This window comes from Embiotoca jacksoni, unplaced genomic scaffold (assembly GCF_022577435.1).
Source record: "Embiotoca jacksoni isolate LCO1_2020_lvr unplaced genomic scaffold, fEmbJac1.0.p SCAF_12, whole genome shotgun sequence".
NCBI lineage: Eukaryota > Metazoa > Chordata > Actinopteri > Embiotocidae > Embiotoca > Embiotoca jacksoni.
This window is the reverse complement of record NW_027185252.1, coordinates 9,654,222-9,675,488: the sequence shown is the minus strand read 5'-3', so window position 1 is coordinate 9,675,488 and position 21,267 is coordinate 9,654,222. Positions and strand designations below refer to the sequence as shown.

Genomic DNA, 21,267 nt, shown 5'->3' with positions numbered 1-21,267 from the left:
TGTGTAGGGTATTACTGAAGTGCTCCTGAGCAAAGCAGCATCCTGTTCAGTAGCAGACCCAGAGCTTTGATCATTCTGTAGCATTACAACTAGAGACAATATTTCTTCTTCAGAGCATCCTGAAAAGACACACACACACACACACACACCTGCGAACAATCGGTGGGAGGTCCACCTGTGTGTCCCAGTAGCAGGCTGATGAGCCCTCCTCCTCTCTGCCACCGTCACACGTTTCCCTGGAAGCCGAGAGAAACCAGTCGGACGTCCTCCGGTTCATTCGCTGCAGGATTCAGACGCTCACTGGAGGAATGCGTGGCAAACCTCGGCGTATATTCGGGGTTTTGGATGGGAGACCTGACTTTTAGGTGCATTTACATTTCGAGCATGATCGTTCCCATCTGGAGCCGGCAAAGGCGTTAGAAATGTCTCACCAGCAGCGGCTTGTCCAACTCTCCGCGGCTTCGCTCGCTGTGGTCTTCGGCCCGGACGAGGAGAGTTTACGCGCCAGCGGAGGGAAATTCAACGGCAATACCACAAGTGGTCAAGAGATATTTGCTGACTTCAAAGCGCAAAACTTGCGCAGTTTTTGGAATAAGAGGCTCGTCAAGGCCATTGCTGAAGTGTCCTTTAAGGGATGGATGGAAAACTTGGTGCTTTTCATTCAAGGGAACGCGAACAACCTGGAGGTGCTGAGGGAAGCGTGGATGCGCAGGGCTCTGAGGTCACCAAAGGGATTTATCATCAAAGCTGTCGGTATGTAATCTCAGTCTTTTCAATGAACTGTCACTAATGCTATTCTAAAGTATTATTATGACACATATGATGGGGGGGGGGGGGGTAGCAACTTTCCAAATGCATCTAAAGTCCAGAAACAAACATGTTGCAGCCTTCAATGTTCTGTTTGAAAAGCAAATCAGAGGAGGTGATCGCAGGACACGAAAACAGCTATGTAAGACACTGTGGAGTCAACATTTGTTTACCACACTGAGAGATGTGTGAGAGCCATAAACTCTGACTAACACAGAGTTAAACACCTCTCTTCCTTTTCCTTATAGGCGTTCATTGGACTGACCTTAAAGTTAAGTTAAATCAGATGGCAAAAGTTTAAGAGTCAACCAAAACCTTTAGTAAAAGTGGAATAAATAGCAATGTAATTTCAGCATGGCATTAGCTCGTTTGAAAAACATGAAAAAGTCTCATTTCTTGCAAATGAGGTATAGAGGCGTTAAAGGACAAAGGGGTATCTTTTCACTCACCTTCATGTATGGCAGGATTTTTCATTGTGCAAAACCTGCTCGAAAAATTTACATAATTTAAAAATGGACCGAATTTTAGTGAAATGTTGTGAAATGTTTCCAGCTATACCAATTTCAAACCATATTAATTATAGTTAAAGCCGCATTTGTTCAGATTGCTTCTTAAGACTCTATGCTCCTAAATGTCTGGTGGGTTTGAGAGGACTGCCTGACCATGGATCAGCCTCCCTTTGTCATTGACCCAGTGATATGTTTACCAACGCTTGCTCACAAAGCTCCATGTTACTTCTAAAGCGTCCCTTCTCTGGCTGTTTTGAAGAAGCTTATAGCATCACAGAAACAATGGAAATGGAAACCTTTATGCAGCCTCCTATAGCATGATCTCATGGGCTGTAAATGTCTGACAGCACAGGCTGCTGGAGAAAATGACAACCTTGTGTGAGTTTTTGACCTAATGACAGTATTCTTAAGACATTGTTCCCATTTTTTATTACTTTAAAACTGTATTTTGTCACGAATACATGTGTGGGAACTGATTTTTTTTTTTAATGTCACATAAAGCATCAGCTTCCTCTCAAAATGTTATCCCTTAGTAAAGTTCAAAGACTACCGCACGTACGAGGTATAAACAGTGTCCCAGTAGCACACTCACTAGCTCTGAGTTGCCTCTGTTTCATGATTTGTGTTTCCAGCAGTGTGTCTTGTCTGGATGTGTGCCTTGCCGCAGTCTACCTGCTGACTTTGTATCCGTCCGTCAGCTCTGCGAGATTGAGGAGTGCAAAGACAAGTAAATGGAGGAATGTGAAGGGGAGGAAGAGACCACACAGAGGGAGACCCTGGGAGGAGGTGGGGTGACGGAGGTGGGGGGTGGGGTGGCTGACATGCCATCCTGCTGCGAGACAGTTTCTGGCCCCAATATTCGACTCGGCCCACAAACAAACACCACATGGGCCAAAGGTGATGCTGGGCTTATTATGCACAGCGTCAGCACAAAGGTGTACATGCATGTGCTCACGGTCGGTTGCGAGGCAGGCGTCAATATCCCAGCAGACTCCTCCTGTTTGAGCTTCACACTAGAAACTTGTAAGCAAACACGTCTATGTGTAGACATGTCACCTCCTTCTCCTCCTTAACAAATGCTCCGCCTCACACCGCAGCAATTTGTATGGAAATCAGTGCTGGCAGGCTGTAGGAGCCTGGTTTACTGCCTCCTCACTGGGAGCTGGTCAGCAGTGAATCACTGAGAGACTGGCTGCCGACCACAGCAGCTTTTCTGTTACCCAGGATTAATGTCCCTCTGTTTCATGGCTAGTGAGGGACTGTGGAAGTCAGACTCCCAGATTGATATCAGGCATGGACTTAAGGCCTTGACATTGTCCTGATATAAATATGTCAGCTAGAAAACAGAAATGTTATGAGTTATGGGCTACAGTGAATTTCAAACAGCCCTATTTCCTTCCCCAGGTCAGAGCAAGGAGGAGACGTGACTTTAATACCGTGAGGACTTTTTTTTTTTTAAAGGAGAGTTCAGGAGCTGCTTTAAAGATGTTAAACTGAAATTAAACAGATGTGGTTAAAGTTAGTTAACAGTGTTTCATCACTGAGGAGACAGATAGATAACAAAGCTTCCAGACACAACCACTTAGTTAATTTGTATTAATTCCTCATTGATCCTGTCTGGTAATCAGTGCTAATATCCTGAGTGGAGACAGATTGCTCTGCGGGCCCATCAGCCACCTTCCTCTAAAGGGAGATATGTGGTAAAGGAGTAGTGCAGGAGGTGGGGAGGGTTGATGGAGAAAGGGGATAGTGGTGAGGCTAGGCCGAGCTAATCAGACAGGGTGAGGAGTTAGAATGAACAGGCTTCGTTGTTATCGTTGTGGGAATGGGCCCCACTGGCACTGAGGTTGACCTCTCCGTTTCAGCTCCTGAAATGCAGAGAGTTCCTTATTCTTCTTCTTTAATGACCTCTTAATCCAGTTTGTATACTTGCAGAGGTTGTTTACAGAGTAAAACCAAGTTCCAGTGTGAGTAGAGTTGACATCCTCTGTGCTGACAGTACTGATTGTATTGTGAATAATAAGATATAGCTATGGTTTACAATAACCTTGTTGGAATTTTTTTGTGACCGACAGGAAGCACAAAATATGAGAAGTAAAATGTCAGAGAATTGTTGTTTTGGCAGGGGTTTACTTTAATGAATGTTCCTAAATTTAACTTTACTACAATATTAGTGTTCCTGCTGTTTACTCATAAAAAACAGTCTAAAAGAAAAAAAGACTAAAAACACCAACAAAGATCAAGCTACAGTGTCTACATGCCACATTAATCCAGTTAATTGACGAATAATCCAGTTCTATCAAATAGCTCAGTTTTGAACTTGATGTTTTTCATCCAGTAATGGGTGTACTGCCTTAAAGAAATAGATCTACACTTTAAGAAATGTGCTCGTTCACTTTATTACAGAGATTTTGGTCATAAAAAATGTACACCATCATGCGTCTGTTTTGACTGTCTAACATGAGTTGAAATACATTCGGAGCAGATAGCCAGTCTCATGATTAAACAAATATAATAATGAGTGAAATTTGTTTGTAGTGGTGCTTGTAGGTATATTTCTTTACTTTGGCAGAAGCAGGCTGGCTCCTTGTAGCTCTGTCTGCATGTTTAACGCACAGATGGTCATTCTCCTCTAACGCATTGCAAGAAAATGAATAATTTCCCCAAAAGTCAAACTATTTCTTTTAATTGTGTCTGAAAATGCTCAAATCATCTTGTCAGTGGTTGTTTTTTGGAGTTTTTTTTTCTTTTGCCTCAAAATTCCCCAAAAGGTTTTGAATTCCTATTGGAGAACCGCCCGGCCTCTCCCTAAGAAACCAGAGGCTTCATAATGACTGTTCTGGTTCTGCATTATTTATAGTGTCACCATCGTCTCTGCAGCGGGATGAGTATGGATCCACGTGTTGAAACATTTATATGGATTCAGCCATTGGTGTAATGAGGTGTCATGTGTCTGTCCTACAATCAGTCTCTTTAAACCGCCTGCGTCCTCTTTGAACATAGACCTGAAAGAGTATTCTCACTTTCGCTGTGTACAACACAAAACAACATACTGTACACTTTGCGCAGCGTGATTTTTACGGCAGTAGAGCATGGCCGCGCTGCACTTTTTAGGCCAAGTTTCCTTTTTAAATGGTATGTTTCATTTAACTCACCATACCATGAGGTGGTGAAACATTCCTGAAATGCTTAATTTACTCTTGAGATCATTTCCTGAGCTCACAGCTCAGCAAGCCCCATTTCTGCTCTTTACTTTTCACTTGAAAGTGTTGTATTTTCACACAAGGGGTGTCTCCTTTCATGAGGATATTTTGTCAAAGTCTCAAAGCGCTCTGCTAATGGCCATAACTCTTCCAGATGTTAGCTTATTAACCATGACACCCCCTCACCGGGCCCTATCCGGGTTTAAATGGCCCACCCTGTCCTAACTAAGCAGCACAGGTCAAAGGTCACAACCTTCTTACTAACAAGCCACCCCTAGGTCAGTTAGCTTCAGAGGGGTTTTTACAAGGCAAACAAACCAACGTACATCAATACAGTATCCAGGTGTTCTTCACTCGCTGGGCAGTCCATATTTTTTTCTTGTAGACCACCCGCGATGTTGCAAATATGAGTGGATTATAAATATAATCCTAATTTAACTCTATTAATTATATAGAGGTGGATGTTGTCACAGTAGTTCTGTCACACTATTGAATTGTCAATATTTTGGTTGCTTTAGTTACATTTGCATCCTTCCTACTGTTACTATTATTACTGTTTATTAGATATGTTTTGCAACTTTAACTGTTTACTTTTGGTTATTTATTTCGATGTTGTAATGATTATTATTTTTTTAGCTCTCTATTCTGGTGTTTATTCATAAAATTATTTCAATTCTTAATTTTTTTTCTTGTTGCCAGATATTATAACTTTCAATCCATTTCTTTAGGGTCATCAAACAATTACTTTTAGCTAATGTAACTATTTGCATGCACTTTGCTAACTTTTTACTGAATCTTACTGAAGATTAACATCACATAAAATTTTAATTCAATTTTTTAAAATTCTGATTTGAATCAAATCACATTTTGTGTTTTTCAGTTGAGTTAGTTGAATTTCCCACGTCCTCCCCTGAGCCCCTGCAGCACAGCTGCATACGTGTGCTTTTACTGAGGACATTGTTGAAGAACCCGGATGGCCCATCTGTATTTTATTTCTTGTTAAAATGATGGGAAACACTCAGAGAAGCACATGTGTGGGTGAGATCAGTTTCAAATAGCATCTGAGCTGCCCACAAAGAATAATAGTCAAAGATAATGATGCTCCAACTCCCTTGACACTAATAAAATGACATTTAGCAGTTAGAGAAAGGCGTTTTTTGAAGCTCTGTATTATGGCAGTGGTGTTCTCATAAAAACAGAGGTGAATGTGTTTAAAGGAAACCATATATACCATATATTGGACTTGTGCCCAGCAGAGGGAAGACTCTCTGGTCTGACTTCAATGTTGGTTTGGTAGATCAAAGGAGACTTAATGTGATTTATATTTATAAATAAACAGTTGAGTGGAGATTTATTAAATTGTAATGGAAAGAAAAAGAAAAGTGCCTTTGTGATTTATGTGCTGCTTGTTGAAGTGTTAAATTGCTTTTCAAACTGTGTTGTTAATATAATTAGGCTGCAGTCTAATACAAGTATCTCTCATTATCTTTTTCTGTGCACGTGCCAAGGTTGTGTGTCTACATTTACCCTAAATGTCTTCTTTTCTATTTCCTGTGCTTGAGAAAATTTTAAAATACGGTTCAGATATGACAAAACCTTGACCTTTACTCTCAGATGTGACCCTCCACATGTGTAGGAGGCTGTGCGTGTGCGTGCAAGCCTCTCAGCACATCATTTGTTGGCCACATCCGTAACCATTGAGCAGGAATCTCACCCGCAGTGTGAATCAGGCGTATCGGCCTCTGTATCGACCCGCTGGGCTCGCCCGTAGCCTTTCAGTGGACCGCTGCCAACAATAACAGTTGAGGAGTTTCCTCTTTATCCCTCAGCTTATACACCCTGTCAGCGGCCGCTTGGGTTTCCCTCATGGGACTTATCTTTATTCACTGTCGGCTCAGACAAATGGGTTGACACAGAAATCAGACTATATTGCATTAAATTTGGTATTACAATTACTCTTCAGTTTCCTGACAGGATGTTTTCTTTACTTCATTTAGCATTGATAAATGCACTGGTATGCTAACATTGGCTCTTTGATAACAAAGTGCTGTGTTATTCTTTTTCAGGAGTGAAAGATACTTTAAGGAATCAGAGCAGAGCTGTGTGCTGACCAGTCGTAGCGCATTAGAAAGTGATGAATCATATAGCAGACACTGGACGGGAGCACTACTCTAAATACTGGGATAATAAACACAGGACTCTGCTGCACCTTGAGCTCAGTTCAACAGGAGGAAATGGTTTTCATCTGCAACCTATGACTGCTATCGTTCTTGATTAATGGTTGTGGATCTGCTTGAAACCTTTTCAGATCATGCTTATATGTGTTTTGGTGGTGGGATGTCAGTGGGGAAATGCCACATCGGTGGAGTGGGATGAAAATGGGAAAGTTTGGGTCTCCTGAATTTTCTGAGCTCAGTTTAAAATATACAAAAGTGAAATCTCAAAGCTTGGTTTAGTTTTTTCTTCACTAAAACAGTTTAAATGTGACATAAAATGCAAAGAAATGTACAGTACAAGTGTTTAAAGTTGACTAATATGAGAGCAAATAGTGAACCAAATGAGGCCTAAGATTGAACACCTTTTGTTACACATGAAAAAGACTGAAGACCCTTTTTATTTTTTTTATTATTTTTTTTACACTAATAGGATTCAGCAAAGTTGTGAAACCAGCCCCACACAGCTGGATCAGAGCCAAAACATCTGAACATCAGTGAGTCAATGACTGAATCAGTTGCTAATAAAGGATCAGCAAACAGCAGCAACGTGGTGTCTTGTCCAGCACGGACACCATATTAGAAGTTTGTGGGTGAGATGGTACTCAGTGTGTATTGATCGGAAGGTAAAGAAGAGAATACAAATAGAGAAAAATATTGAGTTGATCTCTTGCAGTAGTCATGACTTTAGGATTTTGACCAAGATCCTTCGGAGATGTGATGGGAGTTATTGCTAGGACTTCCTTTTGGAACAGGATATAATTTCCTGCTTTTTCCAGTGGGCCAACATGAGCAGCCATCCACACCCTTCAATGCTGATATATTATGTAATATTAGGTATTAGACTGCCATTTTGCTTCCTAGTTTTATTACTACCTTACATAATTTATTGAGGTTGAGCAGAAGTTATGACTTTCTTTTATGATTTTGCATTTGTAAAGTAATTATAAATGTTTTATGTTTTGAATAAAACCGATGTGCAATGCACTGGATCGTTAATCTTAATAATCTTTAATCTTTTTATTAACCTCAGACTAAAAAGCAGTTACAGTGATTTAATGTCAGTTCATCCAGTTATTCATACATCTTCTAAGATGAACGTTGAAGTTTTAGGCTGGTTTCTAGTTAAAGTTTTTGAAAATTACATCTCTGCTCTGCATGAGCTTTCCACAGTCTGAAAAATAATAAAATGTTGTCATTAATATTGAAACTAAAAGTCGCAATCTGTCAGCCTCTGAGAAAATCATTTTAACCTTTTTTTCTTTTTTTTTGTCATCTTTCTGCATGTCCCCCTTTTTTATGGAAGTGCAATTCTCTCTGGACAAATGTTAGTCTGAGGCTTAAACACATCAGATCTGGGCTGGAATAAAGCTGAGACAAACTAGTTACTCAGGTTATTGTGACACATTCGGCACGAAAGGTGGCAGAGGACTTGTTTTTATTCCATGCAAGGATTCTACAAGAAATGTTTTGAAAATAAAGTATTCAAAGCCAGAATGAAGGAAAGGTACTGTGGTACAGAAATAGGACTGGCAGAGTCTGAAGTAATGTTCATGTTCATGAAAACAGATGAGAACCAGATATATTCAACTGCGGTCCATTAAATCTGAAGAGGTATGATGTATGAAGGTAAATATGGGAAAATAAAGCATAGGTAAAGTTGTGCTTTACATCCGTCTCCTGGCATTACCATGTATTGACATCATGTTACACAGAGTACTTCGGGATTTTTTTTGCTATAACATACAGTCCCGTGACCCTTCACTTTGTAACTGATTCTCTGTTAAAAACCTGGTCAGGTGTGTTTCCTATTTCACCAAAACATGATAATGTTTTTTGTGCATTAGTTCACTGCCAGGCCATTTATATGAGCTGGATCGCTTTTCAAATTGTTCTTACTGTGAATCAGATGGTAAAAACATTATTTAATGGCATTGCAACCGCAAGGATTTGCAGCCAGGATCTGTGGTGACCAACTATGAGTGTAGATCAATGATTTTAGCTCTGTGAATGTCAGTTCGAGAAGATTAGTTGCAGCCTGTTTATTCTGTCTTGCCAACATACATTAAATGTCAAAGAGCTGGTTTGGCAAAGTGAGTCTCATGGCTAAAGTTGGATTATAGAGACCCATACTGCTGTTTCTTCTTTTTCTTTGGCTTTGTATTGCAAGTGGCAGGTCACTGCCACAGTAAAGGTTTCTATGGTGACGAGAGTCAACACAAACCCAGTCTGTGTTTCTCTTCACAACTACGACTTTTAGCTCTTAAATCCTCTTTAGTCATGGTGTTTTGACTTTTTGCCTTATCTGATCCTCAGCTCTTTACTCTTAGATTTAGCATTCAATAGTCAGCTTTCATATCCTGATAATACACCTAAACTGTTAATCCACCAACAAACACACTCTCCGATTGCAAAGAGGACACAACACCTGCACTTTGAAATGCTGAACCATCAACAGGTCAGATTAAATATTTACTTGATGCCTTAACTTTGGGCCAAAATGCTGGTTTTATTATTAGGAATCAATCACTTAACCCGTTTTGCCCAGTATATAGGGAGGTTATGTAACGTATAGTCAAACAATAGCTATTTTGCACACATTTTGTCCTAATGTTGATGGCCTTACAGTACTTCTCCAAGTGCTTTCGCAGAGGAAGGACATTAAAGGACGGTGTTGTCGGACTGAGAAAGGTTTTGTTGCTGATACATTTGGGCTGTGATTGCTCTCTGAAGGGATCTTTTCACTGAGTTTATTGGGCCATTTAACTGCAACGCCCACATCTGTGAGTGAAAGACACAAACTCGTAAAGCACCTTTAAAAAAATGTGACGGGCACACACACACACACACACACACACACACACATAGGAAGTGGAGGGCAGAGTCATGGAGGCCTGCTAGTCCAAAATACCCAAAACAAAGACAAGTGGTCATGGGACTGGGAGGAAGGTACGACATAAATTACAGCTGGCATCTCTTCCAATTACAGTAAATCTGACTGTATGAATGTTTGACATTGTCTCACCAGAGACTGGATTGAAATCTTGCATGTGCAGCCTGCAGATTCACTGAAGCGTGTCCTTCACAAGGTCTCAGCCGAGGGGAGACAGGGTGGGACTCAAGCTCATGTTGAATGCCATGCAGTGTGTCCTTAATGAGGGAAGGAGAAGATTACCCTGTTTGCTTACTGGAGCCTGGAAGATTAGGTGATAGCAGGATGAGATAAGATGGTGTGTGTCTGAGTGTGTTTCCAGAGACGCCCTGGATTCAGGGATGGTCCGTGCAAAATTTCAGTTAAATATTTTAACTGCAATAGTGTGAAGTTGAAATGCCAAAAGACTGGATTCAGTCACAAGTTGTGTTGCTTTTTGCTTTGGTTTCTAGTCTATACAAATTTATAGATGACGACTGTCTATATGTGATGATCAGAAGAGCCTAGTTGTTCCCGTATCGCCTAATTATGGCTGCTGATGTTTGGTTTTTGCACTCAAGTGTGAATAAGACAAACAGGGAGCTCTGGCATGTACTTTTGAATTGAAACACTTACTGAAAAGTCAAAAAACAGTTTGGGTCTTTGTGTTGCTGCAGCACTTCAGTTGTCCTCCCAATTTTTAGCACTGCCTACACATTACTGCACATCTAACCAGGAGGTTTCTGCCTTATCTGTGTTCAGTAAAGATAATTTAAAGATAGCTTGACATTCAGATAAAAACATTGTAATGGTTTGCTTTAGTGCAGCTTATGGAGGGTCTACAGTATGTAGTGTATAGCATTGTGTGTTCGTATTTTCTTCCAGGAGACTGAAGGTAATGTAATCACGTATGAAATGGGATTCATGTGGCTCTGAGGCCTGCTAACAACACAGCCATGTGAATACATGTGGCATTGATCAGTGTCAGCAGCCAAAAAGATCTCACTGGGGACAGAGGAGAGGAAGGTCTCTGTCAATCATCTCAGCAACGTGAACAGTCAGCTTCAGGCATTTTTCATTTTATCCCGCAGGCTGCAGTATATTTTCACATGGAAAATGTATGACATGGTAAGAAATGTGTGTTTTTAGCTCTGCATGGGGCAGAAAAACAGAGTGAGACCTTTGTCACTTTATTTGAATGTTTTAGTGAACAGTATTAAAAAGAACATTTTACACTTGTTATATAAAGACACAATTATCTTTTTATTTTCATTTTAAACTTTTTCAATCCAAATCATCATATTAAGGATGCATTACATCAATGAGATAGTCTCGAAACAGTTTTGGGTGTCGTGGTATGATGTATAAAATTAAGAAGATAAATATCTGCTCCTGTTCCTATACCAACAAGCTGGAAAGTAAAAAATTATTCTTTGCCTAATCTGTTTGGCTCTGCATATTTCTGTCTGTGACTGTGGGTCACAAGTCATTGCTTTACTTTAGTATTGTTCTTCTGGGACATGCAAGAATCAATCTATGCAGCAGAGGCAGAGATATATTTAGTTCTTGGGTCGAGCACAAAAAGTAATGGATTTAACACTCGCCCTGATGTATTGGCATCTCTATTAATAATGATTTGATTTACTCAAATAGAACTAGTTGAGGATGTGCTGTTTGACCACATTAGATATTAAAAGGGTTCAGAACGGAGTATAAAGCTTGAATATGAGGATAACGGAGCATTTAGTCAGACACCCGCTCCGGGAACACTTTCATAGTGCACTCGGTTGTTCATGTAGTATGTGACAGAAATGGTTCTGTAACAAATTAAGTAAGTGAGACAGAGAGACCCCGGCTCATTTCTTTCTAACCACACAGCAGGACAGTCGAGGTTTGAAGTGGGTGTGAATGTTGGATTGACAGTTTCAGATATTGGAAAGCTAAAGGGAATGAGTTCCCGAAGCTGCTCGACCGTCCGGCAGGCGGTTCTGATGACCATAAGCTTCAGCACCCACGTCTCTCTAACTCTGTCCTCTCAGTTTATAAGTTAGGCTTTCTGTTCTCAGTTTGTAGTGTGGAAATACCATTGATGACATCATTGGTGACATCATTAGGGTTATTTTTTCTGCAGCCATTTCTGAGGGCCCTTTCAAAGGTTATGGAACTGCTGCTCTCTCTCATCCCTTGTTTAACTCCCGAGCTGCTGTCTCCCTCCCTCGTCCTTGTGGCACAGGGTTCGGTTGCCATAGCACCCAGCCGGGTATTCATGCTGTGTATGACAAAGGGTGTAATGTCGGTGGCCCGGTCTTAGATTACAGGAACACAGAGGTCCGTTCCCCCTGGAGAGAAGACGGTTACAACAGTGAACCTCCCTGACGGTCACGCCTGCTAATGTTAGACTTAATAAACACTAATCCTCGGTCGACCCCATCCTTCCATTACAACAACTTTTCCCACAAATAAACTGCTACAGGTGTTTGTTTTTTGTCTCGTCTCTCACCTACATTTTCCGTCTCGTTTTTCACCTACATTTTCTGTCTTTGTTAGTCGGTGCTGCAGTCAAACCAGAATCATTAAATGGCATGTGGGAAACATGTTGTTGCTTGAACCTGTTTGTGTTTTCAACTCCCTTAAACCTTCCTGTTATCCTCGGGTCTTTCGTGACCTATTTTTAAAACCATTTTGGGTCACGAAAGACCCGAGGACAACTGGAAGATTAAGAGGACAGATCATGTTAGCTGGTGTCCGGCAGGATATCCTCCTTTGAACCGGGACAGGATCACAGAGGATAGCACTCCATCCTCCAAAATGACCTCTGTGCAAAGAGAGGGTTTATTGATTCCCTGTGATTAAGACGTTGATTGTTTGCTTTCCGCTCCTCTGACCCCATCATATCCTTGCTGACCTTGTGACTGTTGACAGCGGATATAAGTGGTTGCTATGTGGACGGACTGCCGGGCATTCCTATGGGAAGTTAACAAGAATGAGGAGTTTTGTCAGCAGCCCTAATTCACTACCCAGGGAGACTTCTATTGAGATATCCACTCTGAGGTTTAGTCAGCTTAACGTCTTTTCTCGGCGAGGGGAAGACAGATGTTGTTGTTTTTTTCTTTTACAATCCCACAGGATCAGTTTTATAAAGAAAGACACCTGTCTGTGAACCATATGAGCCTTAAATGAGCTCAGTCTGCTGATAATTGATTTTGCTGACTTTGCTTGGCATATTACAAAAACCTTTTACTAAAACACAGAATCATCTGTATTGTGTAGTGTGATTGATACATTTCAGTGTGGAAAAAGCATCTGGTGAGTCTTGTCAGACTGAGTGCATTAAGACTATACGTTTTATCCAGTGGGGAACAATTGTTTTGGGCAGTTTTTGGGCTACTTTGTGGTCTATTTGGGCAGTTTCCACATTTTAACCTATGAAGAGTCTGGGTTTATTCCAATAAATTTGCCCCATCTTCTCCTTTAATTATTTTATTGTAACTGACAGAGCTCTGAGTTCTGTAAGCTTTGTTTAAGATGACCTTAGACATTAAATATTATTTTATTTTATTACAAATAGACTCAACGAGTTTTCCTTATTTAAATCATTATTTGATCTTAACTCTGATATGAAAGACTTGTTAAAGGTGAAATATGTAAGATTTAAGTCCCATCTTATAATAACTTTGTGTTTGTAGAGAGGCGCTAGTAAGTCACTGTAGTGGCCGGACCTCAGTCTGGCTCTGGTCGAATTTGATGTATTTTGCCCTGACGTTGGTTGCCAATAGATACATTAAAAATCTGATTTGAATTGACCGAACGATCCACCCGGTTTGTTTGCAACATAAAATTGCTTCAGTTTGGTAGATAGCTAGATGCTGAGATAATTGAGCTGTTCTCATACAGCTACTGTAAATTACTGTATATGAACCACGTGTCAACAAACAGCTAACTTAAAGTGTTAAAACTGTCAGTAACGTGATACAACTGGTTACTCCTCATAAACTATCGTTAGATAAACACTGTTAGCATTAACAGCTGTTTGCTTGGCAGTCTTGAAGAAATGTTTCAAGTTCAGCATCAAACTGCCAAGAAAGTTCTCCAGTGCAACGCCAATTATAACTTTTTTTTTTTTGCTTCTGTTTTGTTGAGTTTCAGCGCCTACTTTCATGACAATTAGGTGGCTTTACAATCTGGTTGGGCTACTTTTTGAAAGTCAAATTCGACATTAGTGTTCGTTGAACATGTGCAAAAGCACAAAAAGTGATTTTGACTAATTACACATTTCTTATCAAACACGGGTATCTTGTCTGGATCTGTCAGTAGGTGTGTCTACATGTGTGTTGCGTCATGCTTCACTGTGGCAGATATTTGATTAGTTGTTTATTTTCCCTGCCTTGGACATAAGTGGTTCAAGTGTGAGGCTAGTAAATGTTTAGTTTACGTCAAGTGTGAGCTTGGCAGTGTTTTGGCTGAGTGCCCTGGGGCTGAAGGTTGAATCACCCACAGTCACACACGCCACATGTTTAAGCTTAGGTCTAAATTCACACACCTTTACCCAAAGTGTATGAATCACATGGGGGGGGGGAAATATCTCTGTCAATAACAAAAACAAGTTCAAGTTCTAACTTTAGCTGAATTTCATTATGTGTGTGTATGTGACAATTTTACACTCAAGTATGGCCTGAAGTTGCATTTTGTGGTTTTATCTCTTGTTCCCCCTTTTTCCCTCGTGCACTTTTCATGAATGTGGCGTAGCTGATTAACTAAAGCCAATTTTCCAGCCCTGTGGGTAAGGTTATGTCCGTGGCCTCGTGTCTGTCGTTCATAGAAAGAGAGTTTGTGGTAAACCAGCCCAGATGCTAATCATTTATCAGCAGTAAAGTCAGGTTTGTTTTGGTGCTTTTATTGAGCTCACTCCTCATTACTAGATATCACTTTTTGCAATCTTTACATGATAAATATGTATGTGTGGAGAATTTGTCAAAAAAGTTTCATGAAGGCTGCAGGAGCTAAGGACATATTTCTCAGTTTCTCTTTTATACTATCACTCAGGCGTTCCTAATTCACTCCTAGATCTCACTGTAGTTACACACTGCAACAAAACCCGCATTCTCATCCTAACCATACCCACATCACAACTAAGACTAACTTCAACTATCACTAACCTTAGCCTAAATCTAAACATTTGAACTCTACTGTATACCTAAAACTAACCACCTACAGGCTTATGTCTCAAAATAAACATTTCCAATATTGTGCTTATGGTTTTCTGATCAGGCAGGCCTGTAAACTAAAAACTTTGGGATATCAAAATGTTACTTTTCTAATGGCCAAAAGTGACAATGGTGCCCTCTTTTGAGATATTTTTTGAAAGTTGTGCTTGTTTCCTTTTAGGAATTGAGGTTGAAGCGGAGACATTGCCTCACCTTGTAGGAAAAGGGAACTCTGATAATAATAGTTAAAAAGAAAAAACATGACATAACAAGATAAAACATACTTCTACTGTGTCACTGTCCGGATCTTATTAAAGGGGTGTGGAAGAGTCTTTATTCCACTATACGATCTTAACCCTCTTTACCATTTGCCTGAAGGAATGTAACTGCAGCATGTTGCTTCAATTACGTTTCTCCGTCTGTGAAACTCGTGTTTTTAATACTGGTTAGCTGAAAAAGCAGCTTAATTTTATGATTTGAAAGCTTAGTGGCTTCTGTCTAATGGGCTCCCACACATTGTTTGGATGTTGGAGGAAGACGATCAGTTGGCGGAGCCATGCAGAGCGGTGGGACTTTGATATGGGCCATACATACACAGAAGGAGTTCCATATTATTTTTACAGGGACAAATGTTTCCAAGGACTGTGTCTGTCTTTTTTTCTAAAACTCTCTGTTTCAGTGACATGTTTGTCTAAGGGCAGCTCTTAAACGTGCAGGGCATTATGATATGACGGGCAGGATATCTGATCTGCCCAGCAGGCAGACGTGTGGTCATTTCTGTGGAAGTAATGGAATTCTGTGGTCTGCCCCAGTACTGATGGAATTTCAAAAGCAGTCAGGCATGGTTCATATAACTCGCATAAATAGACCACCTCGGTCATGATTTAGAGGGTGGTTAGGATAGGAATGTCAACTTCAGTACTTTGAGTTGTTTTCACTGGCAGCACGAGTCAGAGAGAGACCTCTCCGACCCAGGTGTGTTTATATCTTGTGCAGCATACCCACCTGTTTCACCCAGTCATCTTCTGTATTTCAGGTGACCTGTCCCCCGTGCAGATGTCCCCTGTTCCCCAGTCCCAGTTCATCCCCTTGGCTGAGGTGTTGTGCTCCGTCATCTCAGATATGAACTCCTCCCAAATCACAGTCAACCAGGAAGCACTTATCAATTACATGAGCAAAGCCCATCCAGGTAATCAATAAAATATTTTATAAGCTTTCTTGTAAAGGAATAGTTTGACATTTTGGTAAATGTGCTTATTTGCTTTCTGGCAGATAGTTAGACAAGAAGGTTGATGACACTCTCAAGCCTGTTAAATATGAAGCAACAGCCATCAGCCAGTTAGCTTAGCTTTGCAAAAAAGCCTGAAAACAGAGGAAACCAGCTTCCCCGGCTTATTCTGTAAGTAATAAAAAAATCTGCCCTCCAGCAGCGCTAAAGCTCTCTAATTAATACTGTATTAATAAAATAATGTATCTCATTTATTTAATGTCTAAAATTCAATATGTAAACTTTTATGTTGTGTCAGACATTTTCTTGGTTAAACGTAGTAACCTAAATAGTCTGGCACATCATCTTTTGTAAAACTACAATTTGTCATAACATTTCGTTTTTTTTCCTTGATTTAAACAAGCGAGCATATATTGTGTTCACTGGACAGAGCAAAGTAAGCCAATTGCCTGTTTTCAGTAATTGTGCTAAGCTAAGCTAAATAGCAGCCGCCTAAAGCTCCATATTTAATAGTCAAACATGAGAGTGGTGTCAGTCCTCCTCACTAAGTCTTTGTCAGAAAGTGAAGAAGTGTACTTTTCGAAAGGTTTCAACATTTGCTTTAGGGATTTGGCGTCATTAGGCTTTTTCCCTGTTCTTTCTCTTTTGTTCTTAACAACCTTCACTCTTTTTGTGCCTCAGGGATAACCATCCCCACTCAGGACATCCTCTATAACGCTCTAGGCACTCTGATCAAGGAGCGCAAGATTTACCATACAGGCGAGGGCTACTTCATCGTCACACCTCAGACCTATTTCATCACCAACAACATGGTCCGTGAGAAGAACTTGTGGACATCTGGTTCAGCAGATGACCCTCCCCTGCCTCCTCCCATTACTTACCTACTGAGCAACGAGATCTGTGTTGAGAGCACTCAAACGCTCCCAGTGGCCCACTGCCAGTCTTGCAGCTGTTTTAGCCCTCTCCAAATTTCCACTAATATCGCCTCAACTACTGCGACTGCCACCGTCCCTCCCTCCACTGTCCCGGACCAGCATTCTGTCTCCGTGTCCATAAGTGAATGCACAGGCAAGAGCTTAAAGTGGCCTCGACCGTTGGATCTCAAACCAACAGTGCAACATCAGTCCACTTCCACAGCGGTAGATTGTCAGGCAAGTGAAGTCAGCAAAACGACAGCCACCACTAACGCTACTGGCCGTAAAGAAAAAGACAACAAACCAGGGAGAAAGTTTGGTCTCAGTTTGTTCCGGAGGAATGGAGGCAAAAAGGAGAAGCCAAAGAAGGAGTATGCGTCCTTTTCAGGCCAGTTTCCTCCAAAGGAGTGGCCAGTAAGAGACGAGGACGACCTGAACAACTTACCCCGCGACCTGGAGCATGCTATCATCAAACGCATCAACCCGGAACTGACTGTGGACAACCTGACACGGCACACGGTCCTAATGAAAAAGCTTGAGGAGAGAAGGGAAAGGGGGGTAGAAAGAGTGCTGGACAAAGATGATAAGGGAGTAGACAAGGGAATGTCTACTGAAATCCTAGCGTTCTCAAAACCCAGGCATCATCACTCGTCTAAGGCAGGGCCAGGGAAAAGATCTGCTCAGAAGACCTCTCGCAGCAAGAGGAGGACCCACTCATCCAGAGAGAAGCAAAAGGAAAGGGAGAAGGAGAGGGTTAAGAATAAGGCTCCCATATGTGTGGACAAATATCCTGAGGGGGAGGATTTAATCCCTACCCGACTCAGAGTGGAAATCCCTGTTGATGAACCAGATCAAGCGGAAGAAGGTGGAGCTGTTGAGGGAAAATCTCTGTATAAGAAACGCATTGAAAACCCTTTCCAGACTCATCCAATCAAAGAAGCTGAGACCGTCACTCCCGCCGCTAGAGAAAACAGAAGACGAGAGATGAAAGAGGGCAAGGCTTCAGGGCTGGGGAGAAAGGAGCGAACGAGTCACCGCTCCAAATCGTGGGACCCGCATCGGGCCAAAGTGATGGCAGCAGACGGAGAGACCGCAGTCAAATTCCCTACGTCTGAGGACAAATACGACTGTCCCCACGAGAGGGACTTTTCTGCTGATCACCTGCTCCAACCAGACATGAAGGTCAACAGAGAGCTGCCACTGGACTACAGCTCAGCCTACCCGCAGAGCAGTACACTTCGCATAGATGACAAGGTCCGACATCAGAGGGAGGGAAACTGCAAGGAGAGCTGGGACAGAGAGGGCAAAAAGGGGCCTTTTCAGGATGCACAAGAGCACAACATTGTGCCAGAGCACAGTCAAACTACAGCTGATGGTCTTCTTAACATCCAGCAACACTCCAATCCAAATACCGTTCTCATTAAACATTCCTTTGAACCTGTCATTAACCACTCGTTAGACCCGAATCTACTTTGGCCCAAGCCCTCTTTACAGCGGAAGCATTCACTCAGACTCTCCAACCCTCAAAGGGATGACACTCAAAGGCCCGATGAGCTCTCTGGAACTAAAGCCACCCACGACCAACCGGAGGCCAGACCCGTCACTATCAATAATCGAGAGCAAAGGACCACGAGTCAGGGAGAAAGGATGGAACTGACGCCCAACAGTATTCCCTTAATTACGGACACCGATGGTTTTATAGAAGACGACTACAGGCTCTATCAGAGAGCAGCTGAGCAGGAGGATGATGCCTGCAGCTCCTTGTGCCTGAATGACAATGAGATTATTGATGCCGCAAATGAGTACCGAACAGGTGCAGCGGACTATCACGGCCACCAGCCGGTTTATCATAGCCGCGAATCTGATTTGCCGTACCACGGCCCCCACAGTCACTATCATAAGTCCAACTTTCACCAACCACAAGTCACCTTAATGCAAGAATCGGCAGACAGCCCTTTTAAAGATCGAATTCCCCCAACACCCCTGAGGGAAGCTTCCCTCAGCCCCGCCAGACCTGGAGAGACCAGACGGAGACTCCGTCACCACCATCAGAGGACTAGATCACCAGGCGACCAAAGTGAACCCAGCCCCGGACGAGGCAAATTCATCCAGGGCGAAAGACGGCACGAAGCTAACATTGATTCAGATTGTTTGGAGGCATGTGAAGTTGCAGACAGCAGCATCTTCGACTACTGCCAGACGAGTGAGATTGAATCAGACACCGAGACCGTCCGAAAGTCGGCTGATGAAGGTGACGGTGAGTCGGCCCACTGGGCGGCTGAGATGGAGGGACTGCGGCAGGATGAGTTCGATGAGAAGGGGCTTCCTCAGACCCGCAGAGATGTTCTGAGCGTGCCCAGTGGAGCCAGAGGGGCAGAGGTTGGGGGAAAAGTGGAAATGGGAGAGAACCAGAGCATCACAGGAGACAGTGGAATAGATTGTCCTCGGTGAGTGCCTCTCTTTTCGTCTATATTCAACCGGATATCCCATCAAAGCATGCAACGCGCCGTGTAAGTGTTTCTCCCTCGGCTCAGAAGCGCCACCTCTTTAGGTCAGTGTTTTGACTAGTTTTCACACCTCGGGCTCATATCTTTTCTCTCCTGCTGTGAGCCCACACCAGACTGTATCCCCCTACGTTTCTGGAGGGGCTTTGGGAAAAATAAACACTGTACTGAGGTTAGTTAACCTCTAGGTTATATGTCCGTGGTTGGCCTTTCTCCCACGTTGTGTGTGTGTGTGTGTGTGTTTTTTTTTTTGAAAGGTAAATGGCAATAAAGCTGAACAAACACCTCGTGTCCAATTATAGCATCTAGTATTTGGACAAGAGGTAGTCATTTTTTATAATTACGTGTAATTGCTGTGCCAGCACTTAAATGCTCGCGTTGTAATCAAAGAGGAAGAAAAGACTTCTTCTGTGACGTTGAACTCGCCGTGCACCCCAGTATGTAGGTGGAAAGGTGGAATGCATGTTATTCAGATGGTGTATTCTGCCCCTGCAGGACCCGGGTCAGCCTGGCTTCCAGCAACACCGTCATTCTCGAAGGTCTGAAGAGAAGAGGCTTCTTGCAGAACTTGGAGAAACTGCATTCGAAGAGCGGCGCCATTCGACCGCAGAGCTCGCTGCTGCAACTGACCCCTGTCATGAACGTATAGCAGGCCCGAGGCCCCTGCTGAAGCTGTGCTGGTGCTGACTTCACGCGGCTCAGTGTAAAAAGGCCCAAAAAAAAAAACACGCGCTCGAACCTCCAGTTATATGCAGCTGATTCGGTCAATAATGTGAGAGTTTGCGCTTTGTTGCCTACTCCTACATATTGACGCCTATTACAAGAGATGTACAGTATGTACAGTACATATTTTTTTCTTTTTGTAAATAATTTTAAAAGCCATGATTTATGCATCCGTAGACTGCATTGTCGATGTGCTGTTGAATGGTTCATGGTGTATAAACAGCATCTTTTGTAATATAAATGTACAGTTTTCTTTCCTCATGTCTCATTTGTTTAAATGTTCAGAACATCTTAAGTGTTTTTTTGTTTTTTTTCTCCTCTCATTTAGCAGCTACCACAAATTAAACTGTGTATATCCACCGAGGTGTCTTTCTAGTTGTGATTTTGCTTGCTGCAATATACTATTTTTCCATCTTCATTAGACCTGCAGTTATAGTGCTGTTAATTCAGCAAGTAAATCTGAGATTTACCGTCAGTGTTGGTCCAAAATCTACTTTTATCATGTTGTTTATTTGGTATTCTTGTTTTTATTGGAGGACATCACTTAAAACAACTGCCAGAGTTTAATTTTCAAAGTTGTATTTGTGTAAACAATGACTATTAATAACAACTTGACATACAGTATCTGTAGGTGTTGACTTTTAAGTGTTACTCATCCAGTTTCTAATGCTGATCTGGGGTAAGGTCACGCTGGCAGCAGGGTGAGCAAGTTAAGTGTCATCCCAGTTTAAATGACAAGTGACGTAAACCAGAGCGTCGCTCTGCGTTCAGCGGGCTGATAACCTCATATTTCCGAAGGTTGCGGTGAAAGTGAGCGCCGACCTCAAGTGTCTGCTTCGGCCGGCAACTAACGTCGACCTCCAGCTGTGCAAGGAATGTAAACCAGCGTAGCGCATGCATGGGAGACATCAAGTTGATGTTTTTATACAGGTCACAGCTTTCCTTACAGATTGAGTTGCACTTTTAACTGGGCTGCAGCTCAACTCGCAGACTGAGGTTGGGCTTGAGATTTCAGTTTAAAACGTTCCAGCTGTAGGTAGGATGAGAGTCC

General features: G+C 42.1%; 1 protein-coding gene across 1 annotated transcript; it reads left to right on the top strand.

Annotated features, from left to right (window-relative positions):
- Positions 1-288: 288 nt before the first annotated feature.
- stox1 (storkhead box 1) lies at positions 289-20,575 on the top strand. The gene is made up of 4 exons (XM_069144663.1): positions 289-753; positions 15,884-16,036; positions 16,757-19,436; positions 19,989-20,575. Exons 1-4 carry the CDS (start codon positions 423-425, stop codon positions 20,140-20,142), a joined length of 3,318 nt encoding a protein of 1,105 aa, XP_069000764.1. The 5' UTR covers positions 289-422; the 3' UTR covers positions 20,143-20,575.
- Positions 20,576-21,267: the final 692 nt, after the last annotated feature.